This window comes from Ochotona curzoniae, unplaced genomic scaffold, assembly GCF_017591425.1.
Source record: "Ochotona curzoniae isolate NIBS_2020 unplaced genomic scaffold, NIBS_Ocur_1.0 scaffold_1852, whole genome shotgun sequence".
Lineage (NCBI taxonomy): Eukaryota > Metazoa > Chordata > Mammalia > Lagomorpha > Ochotonidae > Ochotona > Ochotona curzoniae.
Genome location: NW_024467087.1, coordinates 26,140,163 through 26,158,735, shown reverse-complemented (window position 1 = coordinate 26,158,735; position 18,573 = coordinate 26,140,163). Strand labels below are relative to the sequence as shown.

The following is an 18,573-nucleotide window of genomic DNA, read 5'->3' as shown; positions in this document are numbered from 1 at the left end:
AGGATAGGTAATATATCCATTATACTCAAAAGAAAATAAAGGTTAGAACTAGTTAACTGAATTGCCAAAGCTCAGTAGAGACTCAAATGCAAGTCTGACCGCAAAGACAATGCTGTGCCTATGACACTGTCCTATACACCGCCAGTTCTCAAACTCCAAAAATTAAATCTCTGAGCTAAAGAATGCCAGAAGTTTACTTCTTGATATAAATTCAATGCAGATGACAACTCCATGCAACAAACCAGGGAAAGCCATTCATTATGTCTAAATTTATAAAAGAATAGATAAGACTGCATTATTAAAAACGTGCTATAACTGTAATCCATTTCCTTTCATTATGGTTTACTAACATCTTGAACTTGATACAGCATTCATCATTATGAATACTTTTCAATATTACAACATTTATTAATTGCTGAACGTGTATCACATTATGTTCAGAGCACCTCACATGAAGTAACTTAACTAACCCTCAACACAACCTATTTTGGGAAATGAATATAATGATTCCCCATTTTACAAATGAAGAAAAAGTCACAGAGATTTAAATAGACTGCTTAAAACATCTGGAAAGTGGCAGAGGCAGGATCCAACTCCAGGCAGTCTCACCCTCAAAATATTATGGTGGTCAAATTCATGTGCCAAAGCACACTGACCACTCCAAATCACCCTTTATTAAGATATATATTAACAGACAATGATAAGCAATAACTTAGTATTTTCTTCTGCTTCAAAGTAATATTTACAGACCTTATACCTAGGATTTTGTGTGACAGTTACAGTGCCAAAAACTCAGTGTAGTTTAAAGGAGGACTTCCAGACCCTTTATTCTATCTGATCCCTGGCAGAGAACATCTGGAAACATTAGACTGGCTTTAGTCACATGGCACAAATCACCTAAACAACAACAAGAAGTCAGTGTCGCTCAAGCAGAAATCCTAACTGAGCTGCTGGAAAGTCACAATCTTTCTTGAAGCCTGTTCATTGAGTTATTAGCACACTCTTCTTTCTCCAGAATCAGGTTTCTTCATATATTACTACTAAATCAATAATCATCACATTTTTTCACTATGCATTTGACAGAAAGCAACAGAAGTTAGTCATTTTTGAAAATGCTATCCCAATGTAGCTTTTTCAAATAGTTTTGAATTGCAACCAACTTACGGAGATTAAAGTGGTACAGAATCACAAACGTTTTAGTACAACTATTGTAAGACATCATCACACATATAGAGAAATGTGGATGCTTATGGTAAATCACCTTTAGCCAAAAAAGAACAAAATGAAACAAAAAATGAAAACAAATCTTAGAAACACCTCACTACCACCAAAACTTTCCAAATTCAAGCTAAGTAAATGCTAGAGAAAGCCACAATCCGGTGCCAGCATTGTGCTGCAGCAAGTTTAAGTGGTGCTGGAGCAAGTCCTTCTGTTCCACTTCTGATCCAGCTCCCTGCTAATACACCTAGAAAAGTAGCACAATTCCTGGCTCCTGGTTTACACCTGGTCCAGCCCTGGATGCTAAGGACATTTGGGGGATTAAATAACATATAGACTCTCCCACTTTCTCTCTCTCTCTTTAATTCTGCCTTTCAAATAAATATTTTTTATTTTATTGGAAAGTTAGATTTACAGAGAGAAGGAGAGACAGAGAGAAAGATCTTCTAATGGTTGGTTCACTGCCCAAGTGGCATGATCTGAAGCCAGGAGCCAGGAGCTTCTTCCAGGTCTCCTAAGTGGGTCCAGGGTTCCAAGGCACTGGACCATCCTCGACTGCTTTCTCAGACCATAAGCAGGGAGCTAGATGGAAAGTGGAGCAGCTGGGACACAAACCAGAGCCCATATGGGATCCCAGCACATGCAAGACAAAGATTTAGCCACAAGGCTACCACTCATTACCCAAATAAGTAATTTTATTACTTCTCCAGATCTCCCACACGTGTGCAGGTCCCAAGGCTTTGGGCCATCCTCTACTGTTTTTCCAGGCCACAAGCAGGGAGCTGGAAGAGAAATGGAGCAGCTGGGATTTGAACCAGTGCCCATATGGAATCTCTGCACACGCAAAGCAAAGACTGTAGCCACTAGGTTACTGCACCAGGCCGTGTCAAGTTGTTTTGATTCAAAGCTTGACTTGTTGTTTATTTTTATGGTTTGGAGCATATAGTTTAAATTCGGTTCCTTCATCTGTAATACAGGGATAATAATGGTGCTGATCTTACAATGTTAGTGTGAAGATTAAATGAGGCAAGATGGGAAAGCACTTACAATATTGCCTGATGCACAGAATTTAAGAATCATTTTCTAGTGTTGGGTCTGGCAAGTGAATCAATTGGCTAATCATCCACCTGCAAGTGCCGAGATCTCATATGGACACCAGTTCATGTCCTGGCTGTTCTACTTCCCATCTAGCTCTTTGCTATGGCCTGGGAAAGCAGTAGAGAATGGCCTAAAGCTTTGGGACTCTGAACTCATGTGGGAAATCAGGGAGAAGCTTTTGGCTCCTGGCTTCAGATCTATTCAGCTCTAGCTGTTGCAGCCGTTTGGGGGAGTGAGCCAGTGGATGGAAAATCTTTTTGTCTTTCCTTCTCTGTAAATCTGCTTTTCTAAGAAAATAAACTTTTATAAAGCAAAATAAAATAATTTCATGGGTGCCTGTGTCCACCTGTGAGTCGGGTGCCAGGTTGATGAGCCCTGGAAACAAAGGATCCAGCGGGGCTTTGATCGCCTGGCTCAAATCCTTGGGCCCATCTGCAAGGCGGGGTGCCAGGTTTATGTGCCCCGGGGGTGGAAGATTCAGTGGGGCTCTGGTCACCTGTCCCGGTTACCTGTGCATGCCTATGAAGTGGGTGCCAGTTTCGTGACCCTAGAGGCCAGGGATCCAGTGGGGCTCGATCACCTGGCCCAGGTCTCTGTGATACCTGTGAGGGGATGCCAGGCTTCTGAGCCTCAGGGGTGGGGAATCCAGCAGTGCTCGGGTCACCTGGCCCAGGTCTCTTGGCCACCTCCGAGGTGGGTGTCAGGTTCATGAGCTCTGGGGGTGGGGGAATCTGGTAGGGTTTGGGTCTCCTGGCTCGGGTCCTTGGGTCCACCTGCGAGGTGGGTGCCGGGTTCATGAGCCCCAGGGGCAAGGAATCAATGTGGCTCAGGTCGCCTGGCCCAGGTTTCTTGGCCCATCTGCGAAGTGGGTGCTGGGTTCGTGAGCCCTGGAGGTAGGGGATCCAGTGGGGCTCGGATCACCTGCCCTGGGTCCTGGGGCCCACCTATTAAGATGATGTCGGGCTCATGATCCTAGTGACTGGGGATCTGACAGGGCTCATCAAGTCACCAAGCCCAGGTCCTTGCACTCACCTGCAAGGATATGCCCTCCTCAGTGAAACAGGCAGAGCAATGGACACACACCCTGATGCACATGGAGAATATGGCAGAGAACAGAGCAAGTCAGACATCTACCCCAGCCAAACAATGACAGCAAAAATCTGGATGAATGGAGACTTGAGGTTGACTATGTTACCAAACGGACATTGGGAGGGCTGTGTCGTCCTTGGATCGGCAAAACTGACAGCATTTCAGAACTATCCAAACCACTTACACAGAACCCTCAGAATGTGCACACATCAGGACTTGCGGTTGATATCGGGTGGTCGTTCCCCATCCCTGGGTACTGAGACATTTGGAAACCTGAATGTGGCTTCCCCGTTTATCTCTCTGCTTCCCCCAGAAACAAGAAAAAGAAATAGCAAATTTGGGAATAATGATTTCACCCAGGTATCCCTAACCCTCAATCCTTCCCACCCTGATCAACCATGTGATTATTATGAAATTTTTTTTAATTTCAAATGTCATATATTTCCACATTTTCTGATATTTCCTCCTCAAAGCAGCAGCAAGAAGTCATAAAAGTGACCCAAATGACTTAAGACCTGTGTCTTATACTGTTTCATTCTAAATAAGGAAGTATGCATATAAATAAATCTGTAGTGTGGTGCTATGATTTCAAAGAAATACAGTGTAAAACCTTGCTGCCCAAAGGACCAGCAAGAAGATGCTGAAATTAGCAGGGGGCTTACTAGAAATGCAGGCACATAAATAGGCCCAACCCCCAGTGTGGGGTGGATAGCCATGCTCAGAGTCTTAGAAGCACTGTTCTCAAGAACAAGACCAATTGCCTACAATGCAATATGAAAATATAAAAGTGCTCATAACAAATGATTGACATACAGACTATACAGTCAAATCAAACACACTGCTTTCTTATTCAAAGGAAGTAGAGTCATAATAAGAAACCCAAATTTCCTTTTGTTGAGGGAAGAAAACAAGCCTCTTCTGTTTCAACATTCATTAGAGTTCCCCAAAGAGTAGGCATTTCCAAAGACCAGAGTGGGCTTTTGCATTTCCTTCCAAGCACCCAGGGGATAAGACCTACCAAGGTTGACATGTTCCGAAAAACCTACTATGGTCCCCACTAACTTCCCCATTTCTTCAAACTCCCCCAAGCCTTCAAATACCCCAAACTCTTAATGGTATAAAAATTCCAGCATGCTGAAAGCCTGGATCCCTGCCACATGGTCACTCCGTCAACTCGCATCCAGATGTTCATCCTTTATGAATTGACTAATGTCTAGTAAATTCAGTTGAGAGGTGAATTCACTCCCCGTTTCTGCATCTTTTCCCCAACACCTTTAAAGATTGTTTACTTACCTAATGTTAAGGTATGTTAACATCTGAAGGTTTTTAATGGCTTCAGGAATGGTTTTGATGCAATTATGATATAAATTTAATGTTTCCAGAGGTGCAAATAACCAGACATCAGAAGGAATTTCTGTAAAACGATTTCTGGAAAGATCTGAAAAATAAAGAGTGTTTATTGTTAAACATACATCTCTACCTATGGTACAGAATAGAACTACCCTGGCTGAATCACTTACAGCCTAAGCACCTATTCAAAATATAAAATATTATAAAATATTATAATATTATAAGACATTATAATATTATAAAATTATTATTTACAAATACATTCACAGAAATCATACATATTTACAAAATGTACTTGATAAAATTCAATTTCTCTTTTAAATTGCCAATGAAGAATCCACTCTGGTCTTTTAAAACAAGCCAAGAAAGTTTCCCATGGCCCCAGAGCCACCTACATTTTCCTCTTCTGCTGTCACAGCCACATATACATAAATTCACAAATAAATTTGTTGCATAACATGGACTTCTCAACCCATGGCAATTTGCTTTCTACTCACTCTCACATTCACTGTGCTTATTAGCATCATTCCATATCAATAACCACTCCATCCATCTTGCAACCATTCCCTTCCCTTGGTTTGAAGACTATATTTCTACATCTGTTCTTATTATTTCTCTGCATTTCTTTTGCTAAAGTTTCCTCTACCTGTATCATAGGCACTATGATATAAGATGCTCTTTCATTCTTAAGATACACTCTACTGGGCGAGTGGCATACCAGGTAAAATCGACCTCCAAAGTGCCAGCATTCTATAAGAAAGCCAGTTCGAGTCTCAGCTGCTCTATTTCCAACCCAGCTGCATATTTATATGCATTGGAAAGCAATGAAAGATGGCCCAAGTCCTTGAAGGATCATTTGTAAAATGAAAATCTGCAAAATATTTAGGCCATCACATGGTAGGTTGTGAAATAACAATCTAAAAGGAGAGTTTCCAACTGTATCTACTACAAACATTTGTGGCTAGGTGCTGTTTGTTGGCTTGTGGGCTGACCTGAGCAGTACAGGATACTTAGCCACGTCACTGGTATCTAACCACTAGGTACCAGAAATACTCTTTAACCATGACAGCCAAAGCAGATCCCCCAATGTGCAAACCCTCTCATCTTGGCTGAGAACCACTGTTAAATCATTTACCTTATGCAAATATGTTTTACTTATATTAGTTCATTATAATTATTTGGTTAAAGATGTAAAACTATGGGGCCAGTACTGTGACCCAGGAAGTTAGTCTCTGCCTATGACATCAGCAGCCCACATGGGCTCTAGTGTTGTGGGCTAAAGAATTGACTAGCACTCTTAAGCCAAGCACCATAGGGAGTGGGCTTGGGGCTAGAAGCACCTGGTCTCAGCTGTATCCAATATGCGCTAATGAGGGTGTGGGGTACAGAGTAAACAAGAAGTAGGTGAAAGGTCAAGAGAGGAGGAAACAAAGGGAGGCCTCGGAGAGAGGCTTAGGAGAGACTTCCACCATCACTGGTCTCCTGTCGGTGCCTCATCCCTCAGATCCTCACCGTGTCCACACTTCTGGTCTCTAAACCCACATGAAAAACCCAGAAGAAGATCCTGACTTCAGATTGAGCAGCTGCTCTAGCCATTATAGCTATTTGAGGAGTGAACCAGCAGATGGAAGATCTATTTCTCTGTCTCTCCTTCTCTTTATAATTATGCTTTCCAAATATAAAAAAAATATTTTTAAATGCAAAAATATTATATACTCTGTCAATGAGACTTATTTAATTAGCAATATAGTAAATTACCTATTCAGAGCATTAATGTGTATTAATTCATATGTGTAGAGATGGATAAAGAGATTCTCATTTTTCATTAATGTAAAACTATAGTTGATAAAAGAAAACATTAGCTAATATTATATAATACAAAAATTAATTTTAATTATTTTTCTCCTACCATAGGATTCTGAAAAACTTAATAAAATGACAAATTGATAAAAAAAAAAAAAAAACAAAATATGAATCTGACACCAAGTTTCTCAGTATTCTGGCTTACATCCTCTGGAAACCCTAGCATCATATAATCATATTTGAGAGGAAAATGAAGTCACTGATTTTATTTTAAGATAGGTTTATTTTACATTTAGGGTTTTACCTCCTATTGTTGCAACTTCAAAATTCTGGGAGTTGAAAATTACTGCCTACAATTATTTTGAAATCCCCAAAACAAAAGTATGCCTGGTTTGTTATTTTGTATTTTAACTAGTATTAAATAGTCATAAATATTGCATTGGTCCCAGAGATAGATGATAGCTGCTTGAATTAAGACCGAAAAAACAGGATAAGAGAAAATGAATAGAATTCGAAACATGTTTTAATTAGGACACTGTGCTCACAGAGAATGCAAGGGACTGGCTATTTGGGATAAATAACAGAGAAGGGTCAAGGATAGCAGCCCTCAAGAAATGTTTTCCCACCCATTCTCAGCTTTTCTGGTGCTGCAGGGCCAAGATGAGCAGAAAGAAGTCAGTTGACAAGTTCACATGCAGGACACGTGGGATACAGGGCCAGATGTTACTGCTTCATCTGTCTGTGGGACTTCATAGGCAATACTTTATTCCAACTAATGCAACAGTACAAGATCTGGTGAGAGAGCTCTCCTGTCCATACACTTAGTTTGGCATTGGGAATGACAGCAAACACAGCCAGCACTATAGCAGGTGGGAAACAGGAACTAGCACACACTGTACCCAAGATTGTGCCGGTCTGGTGACCATCAATAATGACAAAGACACAACACATCAGCTAACTGATAGCATCAGGGTCATTGTACAACTGGTAAATCAGCATCAGCTCCAGGATCAGGTCATAGGGCCAGGTTGGCTTAGGAAGAGTTGGCAACCCAACCAACTTTGACAAAAGATTAAAGTTGCACTGATTGGCCACCCACAGGACTGCTTCTTGGACACCAACGTTGACTTAGTGCAACCGGGACCACAGGGCACCATGAGATTTATCACCGACCCCTGAGTCACCTAGACTACACATTCATCTGCCAGGCTTTCCCCCTGCCCCCTGCTGGCCCAAAAACAGGATGAGGACGTTCCTTCACCCAGGGCAAACATTCTGGATCTTGCATTAACCATTAAATTTCTCTTGCTCCAAAATAATCCACAATGGCATGCAGAATTCTCCTCGCTGCACCCCAGCGTTAGCACCCCATAAGCAGTAGGCAGGTGTGACTCCATTTTGTTTCTTAAGTTTCAAGCATAGCTAACTGTGGGTATCACTTCTGTAAACATGCTTGCTAGGTGATTCATTTAAGGTGTGCTCTGAACTTAAGTTGACTGGGTAATTTGTAATACATAACACCTGAGTACATCAAATGATTTTTTTTTTTTAATGGCTGCAGCCAACTTATTCCATTGGATAGTTTGTACTACTATGCTAGCTAAGTTGATGATATGGAAACTTAAAAACCCCAGACTTCAGCCATACGAGGCTATGGTTCCTGTAGTGTGACAGGAGGTACCGTCACCAAGCTTGGCTAATAAAGACTCCTCATTATACCCTACACTGTGTTTGGCCTAATCTTTCTTGCTCTCCGTAACAGGACTTCAGCTATAAGCCACCAGGAAGGCCAACACTTCCAAGTATTTTCTAAGCCTTCTTTTTTTAAAGATTTATTTATTTTTATTTAAAAGGCATATTTAGAGAGAGAAGAAACACAAAGAAAAATCTTCCACCAGCTAGTTCACTCACTAAATGGCCACAAAGACAGCAACTGAGCAGATCCAAAGCCAGGAGCTTCTTGGGGTTACCTACGTTGGTGCAGGATCCCAAGGACTTAGGACACCCTCTGCTGCTTTCCCAGGCCATAAACAGAGAGCTAGATAGGAAGTAGAGCAGCCAGAACACAAACCGGTGCCCATAAGCATCCTCTGCTGCTTGAAGGTAGAGGAATAGCCTGGTAAGCCACACCTTTGGCTCCAACTGTTACAAGCATTGAGGGCCCCAGCATGATGGCTCAATCGGCTAATCCTCCACCTCCAAACACCAGAATACCATATGGGCACTGGTTTATGTCCTGGCTGCTCCACTTCCCATCCAGCTCCCCACTTCTGACCGGGGAAAGCAGCAGAGGATGGCCCAAGTCCTCGGGACCTGCAGCTACATGTAAGATGTGGAAGAAGCTTCTGGCTTTTGCTTTTGGACCAGCTCAGCTCCAGCCACTGAAGCCATCTGGAAAGTGAACCAGCAGACGGAAGATCTTTCTGTCTCTTTCTCTCTGGTAAATCTGCCTTTCAAATAAAAATAAAGAAATAAATTTTCTTTAATAAAAAAAAGTCTTAGGAAAAAATAGATAAGATGCTCTAAAATATAAATATAAAACACTCTAAGCATATGAAAAGATTAAATAAGTTAAAAAAATGACAGGAGAAAAAAATAAAATAGCAATATATGTTCATCTACAAGGGTGAGGGAACTTTCCCACATCTGTGGATCCACCCTCCAAATGGTTGTAGCAGCCATGACTGGGCCAGACTAAAGCCAGAAATCCAGAATTCAGTCTGGTTCTCCCATATGAGTGACACTAACCCACACATGTGAGCTACCAACAGGTTCTCCCAGTGTACACATTAGCAGGCAGCAGGAACAAGAAACTGAGAAAGGATTCTAGCTCACATATCACTTGGACAAGGAAAGCACACTTCCCAAGCAGAATTCTTAACTGTTAGGCAAGTGTCTGCTCTTGAAATAGCAATATGAACAAGAGCTGCTTCAGTAAAACAAAGAAATTAGAAGCAAGATGTCATTTTAATAACTTGCATAGTTTTTATGATTCTTTGTGTTCTTTTTCCCACTCCCTAAAAGATGATCTAGTTAAATTACAAAGTAATATTACAGGCTCACTAGGGAATATAATTAAATTTACAATCATAAGCTATTTTCTGGATAAGTTTGTCATATATTTGGTTAGTAAACACCACTTCAAATTATTATAATTACTATTCTAATTGAGCAGTGTTAAAGCTAATAAAGCATAACAAAGTCAAAATTAAAATTCAAGCTTCTACAAAGTCTGTAAGTTAAAGAAATCTAGTTCTCAAGTATTTCAGATTTGCACCAGAATAAACATGCTTTCTAAGCACTAGGTAAACAGAATAACAGTGCCCAAAAAGAAATATAACCATAGAAGGAAACAAACACACAAATTATATTCTAATCTCTTGAACTTTGTCACAACAGTATCTCATTTTCCATCAAAATGTAAATATTAACTTTTATGTAGATACAATGAATAAAACTGATTAAAAATGTTTACCTTGTGATATACATCTAATATATCTTTTGTGACATTAAAATTCAGTTAATTGGGCCCAGCATGATAGCCTAGCGGCTAAATTCTCACTTTACATGCACCAGGATCCCATTTAGTTACCTGGCTATGCCACATCCCATCCAGCAACCTGCATGTGCCCTGGGAAAGCAGCTGAGGATAGCCCAAAGCCCCTGCACCCTTGTGGGAGACCGGGAGGAAGCTCTGGGCTCCTGGCTTCAGGTTAGCTTAGCTCCAGCTGAATTAACATGAACCCTAAAGTCATAAGAATAGTATGACTAATACTGAACCTATTATATTTATAAAAACATTTTTTAAAAAAATAAATTGGTTATTTGAAAGAGTGACAGGGGTGGGGGAAGGTGGAGGGAGACATCTTGAATCGACTGGTTCATTCTTCGAATATTTACAATAGACAAGACTGGACAGATCAAAGCCAGCAGCCAGGAACTCCATCTGAGTCTGTCACATGGGTGGCAGGGACCCAAGTTCTTGACCCATCATCTGCTGCCTTTCCAGGTAAACTGACGGGAGCTGGATCAGAAGTGGAGTAGGAAGAACTTCAAACAGCACTTTGATTTGGGATGCCAGTGTCAAAAGTGGCAGCATTACACAATTCACCATAGTACTGATTTCAAGAAATCTATGGTATTTTAATAGAGTTATAGGGAAATTATTTCCATCTAGAGATGGAGAGGAGCGAGCTTTCAGTACAGTGATTAAGACAACAGATAAGATGCTTGTATATTACACAGAAGTTTCTGGATTTCATTCCCACCTCCAGCTCCTGACTCCAGATTCCCACTAATTCAATTCCTGGGAGGCAGCAGAGAAGGCCTAAGTAATTGGGTCCCTGCCACCTATGCAGGAACCTTGATTGAGTTCCTGGATTTTGGATCCTGACCTCAGCCCAGACATTGCAAAATAATGATATTTAGAATAAACCAATGAGTGGGAGCATCCCACCCACCTCATTCTCTTATCCTCTCAAATAATTTTTAATGGGGAAAAAATTACTGATTCCCTATTCAGAGATTCATGTTACAGCAATTCCAAAGCCATCTTACAGGACAACCAGAACATGGGAAAAGACAATTATGAACACTTTCAAAATTTCCAAAGGAGGGCCCAGCGGCGTGGCCTAGTGGCTAAAGTCCTCGCCTTGAACATGCTGGGATCCCATATGGGCACCGGTTCTAGTCCTGGCAAATCCTCTTCCCATCCAGCTTCCTGCTTGTGGCCTGGAAAGGCAGTCAAGGACGGCCCAATGCTTTGGGATCCTGCACCCATGTGGGAGACCTGGAGGAAGTTCCTGGCTCCTGACTCCGGATTGGCACAGCACTGGCCATTGCGCTCACTTGGGGAGTGAACCATTGGATGGAAGATCTTCCTCTCTGTCTCTCCTCCTCTTTGTATATCTGACTTTGTAATAAAAATAAATAAATCTTTTTTTTTAATTCCATGGGAAAAAAAGATTAACACTTGCTGTGAATTTTCCTGTAGAGAGTTTAACAGTGGTCCTCAGCAATATCAAGTTCTACTTCCTGGACCCTCAGAGTAATATCTTATATGGTAAAGTTTTTGAAGATATAATCAAGGAACTTGCAATGGGAGATTATTCTGGATCACTGGACGAGCCCTAAAAACCATCACATGTATTCTTAGTGGAGGAGCAGATGGAAGTCAGAAAGACACAGTGAGAGAGCCAGGTGAAGAGGGCTACAGCCACCAGAGCAACACACCCTTCTTCACACCAGCAGCCACCTGAAATTGGAAAAGGGAAGCAAACAGTTCTCACCAAGAGTTTGTCCCAAGTGAGTCTGTCCCTGCTAAAACCTTGATTTTTGCCCCACATAAAATCACTTTTAACTTTTGGACTCCACCACTATGAAATATTAAGTTAACAATTGTATTTATTGGAGAGAAAGACAAATGACAAAGAGAGCTCCAATTGGCTGGTTCATTTCCCAGATGACATCACCAGTTGGAGCTGGATCAGGTTTGGAGTCGGGACACAAGAACTCCAACTGGGTCTCCCACATGGGTGACACTGTGGAAGGAAGCTGGAAATGGGAATCAAACCCAAACAATCCTATATGGGTCTGGGTGTCTCATCCAGCATGTTAAAGGCTAGGGCAAATATCCTTCCAGTTCCTGTTGTTTAAAGCCATTAACTTTGTGGTGATTACTTACATCAGACAGAGGAAACTAACAAGCTCCACAATGACAGTTAAATCATAAATCCTATCAAATGGTATTGCCAGTAAATTCACAGTAGACAGATTGTTGTATACTGTTTCCTGCTTCCTTCAATGCCTCCTTGTTAAACTACTGGGAGCCAACAGGAGACATTAATAGATCATTTTTAATAATCTGATAAAAATTATGTACTATAATTCTCCTGAGTTTCAAAGATCAAGGAGGCTAGAGAAGGGAGAGAAAAGAGTCAGATGGAATGGAAATCTGTTTGCTGTCTCCGAAGCTGCAGCCAAAACAGCCCATATGGGTCCATCTGCTGCCCCGTGCAATTTCTGGCACGCTGGATAGCACTTCTGCCAAAGCACATATATAAAGTGACTTTCAAAAATTATACTACTATATCATGCTAATTATACTAATTATAGTTTTATTCAGTGTACAAAAGGATGTGATGCTCCTTTTTTTGTACAAATTAATAAAGCTAAGGTATTCCCTTAGGTGCTACTTAATAATACAGATTACCTTACTCCCCTAATTTTTTAAGTTCTATATAATTGAAAGCTTAACAATTTTTATCTGTGGCAAAATTTCTAATAGTGTAATATGTTGTTGCAACATTTTCATCATAATAGGGCTATCAGCATAGAATTTCCTTCTTAAATGAATATGAAGGTTAATGGAAAAAAATATTTGAAATCAAACTCTAAATTCACATTCACAATAACCAGAATGCATTAAGGCAAGTACGTACACACACGCACCCCTCAAACACTAGATAAAGAATGTCACATGCTTTGCATTATTTGCAATCCAATACAGGATTACTTCCAACTTTTCACAGCCTGGTGAGGTTACTATTCCTCATTATACACATGAGGCAAAGGACAGACTGAATGAAAAGCCCAATGTTAAAATGTTCAAAAAAAAAAAAAAAAAAAAAACCAAAGCCTGGCAATGCCTGACAGCTCTGGGGTTCCAAATTCACATCACTTCAGAGCTCATGGTTTATGTATGATTCTGCACTCCTCCAGCACACTTATTACTTCCTGTACCACATTTCAAATTTTCTTTCCCACTACAACCATAAACCAAGGTCACAGGAATTCTAAATCTCTTAACCACATCCATATCCAACACTGCTTCTGGGAACAGGAAACAGAACATAAATCTTACTTTGAGTCCTAATGCTTGGTTCAGAAAATAGTAACAGTCATTTTAAACTCTCAGCTGCTCCTGATTTACCAATTCAGGATTGTTTTCATCTGAGACAACTCATTTTCTTAAAAGGGTCATTATTAAGTTTTCAACATTTTTAAACATTTCAATATAAAACATTGGATGGAATTAAACAAGTATCTTTAAAAGGAGGGGAACACCACATAATAGGCAAAACCATTGTGTCAAGAATCTGACAACAACCCAAAAGTGTCTGAGATTCCATGCTACTTGGAAATCAACATGTGAGCCTATACCTGTCTTAAGGAAATTATCCTTGGGGTGTCTCTCAAAGTTCACAGAAGTCTTATAAGACTGAAAAAGGATGAGTATTTATTACTTAGTAGAGGACCACTAGACTTGGTGTGGACAGCATTTTTGAGTCCATGGACTACTACCAATAAAACATTACCAAGATCATTTACTCCTCACCATTTCACTCCTACTTGAAATGAGCAAACATTTTGTAAAGGAACAACCAAAAAAAACTAAGAAATAAGCAAAAGAAATGAAAAATTTCAGCTTGTATACAATAATGTTCATAAATACACAAAATAAACTTTGAGCTACTAGATTCATTTCTTATGATAATATATGCCAGAATTATCTTTATAAAAGTACATAAAATCAACCAACTCACACATTTTTCCCAACATCAAATTAAATTAAAATTTATCTGCGTCTTGGTAACTGCTATTGCACAAATGCAAGCATTCCAACAGTACATACAATCTAATTAACATGCTCTCAAGTATTAATGCGTATTTGTCTTAGTAAAAAGCTGTCAGGACTACAAACAAATTCAAGAAGAAAACAGGAGGCACCACAGTTATTTGTCCATGAAAGAATGAAGACTTTCTTTGAAGTATTAGAGACTCTGGTGTTGGAGCCTGATAGGAAACGACAACCCCATGGCTCTGGCATCTGCTTGGAACAGATGCCCTCCATGAAGACAGGTGAGTTCTTGATTCAGTATTCCCTAGAAAGGAGTTATGCTGTCATTCTGACCAAGATAATGATCAATCTACAACCCTGAATCTTGTTGAATAAGTAGGATGTACAGATTACAAATCTTAGTAAAACGTAAGTCATAGGTACAATGAAGAGGGGAGAAAAAATTTGTATCATGGATAGTGAGAAAAATCAGGGGGAAAATGCTGTAAATAATTAAGAGAAACAGTAACAGGCAGATCCAACTCACCTGCAGCAACCAACGACAATGGATGGCTCATTATGAACACACTATTTGGAGGTGCAAAAGAGCAAACAAAAACAAATGCTACAAGCAACCAAGCTGCTAACCAGGGGGCAGATGACATTCATTCACAGTGAGGAAAGGACTATGCGTTATGCAACAATTAAGCCACTTGGAATGATAAGATTTTATTTTAAAAGGGAGGGCGATGAATTAAACAGTTGGCTATAGAAAATTCTACAAGGCTTTTGAGTTTCACCATGGAACAACTAATGAATCAGTGTCATGGCATTTGAACATCAAACTCATATTTAAGTATGGCAACATCTTCCTAGAATTTTACCCATGAAATGCATTGAAATCTGTTCTCTTTATATTAACAGAATTCTTTAAAAAAATAAATGGCAGCATATTTTAATTCTTATTAAATTTGGCAATTCAGAATAGTTTTTGAAAAATTTCACTTTGAAAAGAGACATCACACACTTATCACATAACTTTAAAAGAAAAAATTCAGCTAGAGGAAAAAATAAACATGGTAATGAACTGTGAAAAAAAAATCTAGAACAACATATTATGAAGGTCTTTCACAAAAAGAAAAAAATCACACACGAAAGGTTTCTAGATTTAGTTATATTAAAGGAAAAAGGAGGGAGGGTGGCCTGGTGGCATGGTATGCTAATCTTCTATCTGCAAGCCTGCGTACCCCAGTTCATGTTCTAGCTGTTGTACTCTAATCCAGCTCCCTGCTTATGGTCTGAGAAAGTAGTGGAGAATGGCCCAAAGCTTTGGGACTCTGTACCCATGTGAGAAACCCCCAAGAAGCTCCTGGCTCCCGGCAACAGATCACCTCAGCTCTAGCCATTGTGGTCAGTAAATGAATGACCTCTCTCTTTATCTCTTTCTCTCTGTAAAAATTTCCAGTAAAAATAAATAAATCTTCAAAAAAGAGAAGTTTCAGTCTATAAAAAGCATAATAATATCAATAACTCACTGATAAAACTTAAGCCAAGGACATAATTATATTCAAAAACAAATTATTAAAAAAATGACCAATTAGTAAAACTCATAAAAATATAATTCAACCCCACTGTAATCAAAACAAATGTAAAGATTAAAATACTATAATTCCTCTATCAAACTGATTTTTAAAGGTATTATTCAGTGTTACCAAGGCTGTTTTGAGTCGAGCACAATCCACACACCACTGTTGAGAAAATCAAATAAAGTTTGCTAGAAAACAATTTGGCAATGTGAATCAAGATTCTTAAAACTGTTCATAAGCATGGACCTAAAAATTGAATCTAGCAATTTTTTTGAAACCAAACAAACATACTTTTAAAATTACATATATTTGGCAATTGTATAAATTAGCAAGAAATTAGGAACAAATATCCAACAATAAGCTAATTTCCTTTTGGCTGGGAAATTTCCAGAACACACCGTGAGAAGTGAAGGAGAGTGTATGTGCTCCTGCCCACTTCCCCCACACCAGCTTCAGCCCACTCACAAGCTGTAAGAAATGGGGGGGAAACACTTACTAGGTTTTAGGGGGGGTCAAGATGACATCCATGCTAAAAAAAAAAAAAAAGGCTTACAAGAAATGGGTCTTGAGGTACCACCCTGATCAGAATCCAAATGGGAAGTAAAGGTCAAACAGATTTCTAAAGCTTAGAAAGTTCTTTCTGATCCTGACAAAGAGGAATTCTAGGACAAAGGAGGAGAACAAGCAATTAAGGGAGGGGGTGGTGCCAGTTTTAGTTCTGGCTCCCCCATGGACATCTTTTCTATGTTTTTTGGAGAAGGAGGGGGCAGGATGCAGAGAGAACTGAGGCACAATTGGTGCACATCAGCTCTCCTTAACCTTAGAAGACGTCCATAGTGGTGCAATGAGGAAACCAGCTCCGCAGAGCAGTGTGATTTGTGACAAATGTGAAAGCCGAGGCAGTAAGAAAGGGGTCTGCTGTCCCAACTGCCCACGTACTGGAATGCAAATAAGAATCCATCAGATAGGACCGGAAATGGCTCAGCAAATTCAATCTTCATGCATGGGATGTCAGGACCACAGAGAACTCATCAGGCCTAAAGAGAGATGTAAAAGCCTCAACTGAAAGAAAATGGTTTGGGACAAAAAATTCCAAAAGCTCATATGGACAAAGGCATGAAAGATAACATTCCATGGTGAAGAGAACCAGCCAGGAACCAGGATTATAGCCAAGAGATATTACTGTGCTAGATCAGAAGGACCACTCTGCCTTGGCCACAGGCAACTTATACCTAGGCAAATGTTACACAGCTGGGAGAAAAGCATCTAATAGCTGTTGGGCATTCTGGGTCTGGTTGATCCCAAATATGTGCTAACTATAACAGTGTGCCAGTATAGTTGCCTGTTCTACTTTTTTTTTAAGATACGTCGGGGGCAGATGCTGGCACGCAAGAATACAGGGTCCAGGGATATACATGAAAGCATGTGTGGGCCCTGGGTAGGCAGGCAGGGCACCAGGCTGGCACAACACTCTGCCAGAGGACTGAGTTTAGGGATCTTTGTGCTCCCAGACATGGGGGCTATGGATTGCTCAGGGAAGTGGGTCTGGAGATATGTGGGAAGGAATACTGCTGAGGAAGAACATGACAGGAGAGGAATGACTTCTGTGGGACTTCCACCAACCAGGTCACTCCACTTGTAGGTAAATGAGGGTGCTGAGATTGGGTGGCTTAGAGGAGGGAAACCAGAGGTCCTTTTGAAACCAAATCACAGGAACTTTTGAGGCCAAACCAATACACCTGCCCACATAGTTGGTATCAACCACTGCCTACAACACACATGAAAGCCATGGCTGGAGGCCTGCCTAGCAAAGTTCGATCAAAGTACCCGTGAGTGAGTGTCCAGACAGGGTGCAGACCATGTGAAACTGCACCATAACACTAATCACCGCAGGAGACAACTGTGTCTGGGAGCAGATTCTGTGGGGGGTCATGGGTTCAACCCTCTAGGACTGCCATACCAGCTGGTTTACTCAAGCACTGAGGATGGTGATGGGTCATATTAGGCATGACCATGAAACTCACCAATAATCATGAATACTGAGTTTAGGAACAAACCAGGCTGGTCCAAGCTATAGCAACTGAAGGCACACCCAAAAATTACGTGTGGGGCATGCCAGGCCACAACATCCACCATGGCACAGAGGCCAAGACTGGGTGGTGGGAGTTGGCCGTGGAGGGCAGATTGTGCCAGATGATGGCCTAGCACCCATTGGCAAGCATAAGATCTGGGTCTAGGAATGGGCTTTGTAGGGGAACTTAAGGAACTCCCCTGTTGGTCCATCGCTGGCGAGCACGTGAGTTATGGTTGGGTGTTGGTCAGGCCCAGCAGGGTTGCTTCATTTGTCAGCAGGTGTGGGTTGGCTCAGGGTGGGTTTGGGGGGACAGACTAGGCAGGGTTCAGGCCAAACCATAGCAAATTGGCGTGTGCGGGAGCCAGGATGTGATACGGGCATGCTGGGCTGGGCTAGGCTATTACACATACTGATTTATATGAAAGCTGGGGAGGGGGACAGGCTGGGCAGGTCTAGGCCGCAGCACCCACCAGCAAGAGTTGCGAAAAGGGGTGTAGGAGAGGTCGGGTTGTAGCATCAGATGGCAAAAGCCAAGCCAGATGAGTTTTCCAGGGCTGGGCTGGAGCAACCAGTGGCAAGCACAAGATCTGTGGTTGGGAGTGATCCTGGTTGGGGAACTAAGGGGATGCCCTATCTAGGCTGCAGTTCCCACTGGTGAATCTGAGAGTCAGAATGGGTAGCGAACTGGGCTGGATATGGGTACAATGTTCCTCAGTATGTTTGTGGATTAAGTCTAGGGCATGCAAGACTGTCCCAGGCTCCAGCATCTGCTGGTGCTTACAAGAGCCAGAGTGGGT

At 41.1% G+C, this 18,573-nt stretch overlaps 1 protein-coding gene and 1 pseudogene across 2 annotated transcripts in view; one reads left to right on the top strand and one right to left on the bottom strand.

The window, feature by feature from the left end:
• The window catches only part of LRCH2 (leucine rich repeats and calponin homology domain containing 2), a 102,860-nt gene that overhangs the window by 69,133 nt on the left and 15,154 nt on the right, over positions 1 to 18,573 (bottom strand). For both annotated transcript variants that reach the window (XM_040999664.1, XM_040999663.1), the window contains exon 2: positions 4,699 to 4,843. In XM_040999664.1, coding sequence (XP_040855598.1) covers positions 4,699 to 4,843 — 145 coding nt within the window. The remainder of the gene's footprint in view (positions 1 to 4,698; positions 4,844 to 18,573) is intronic.
• LOC121169430 lies at positions 14,220 to 17,121 on the top strand (annotated as a pseudogene).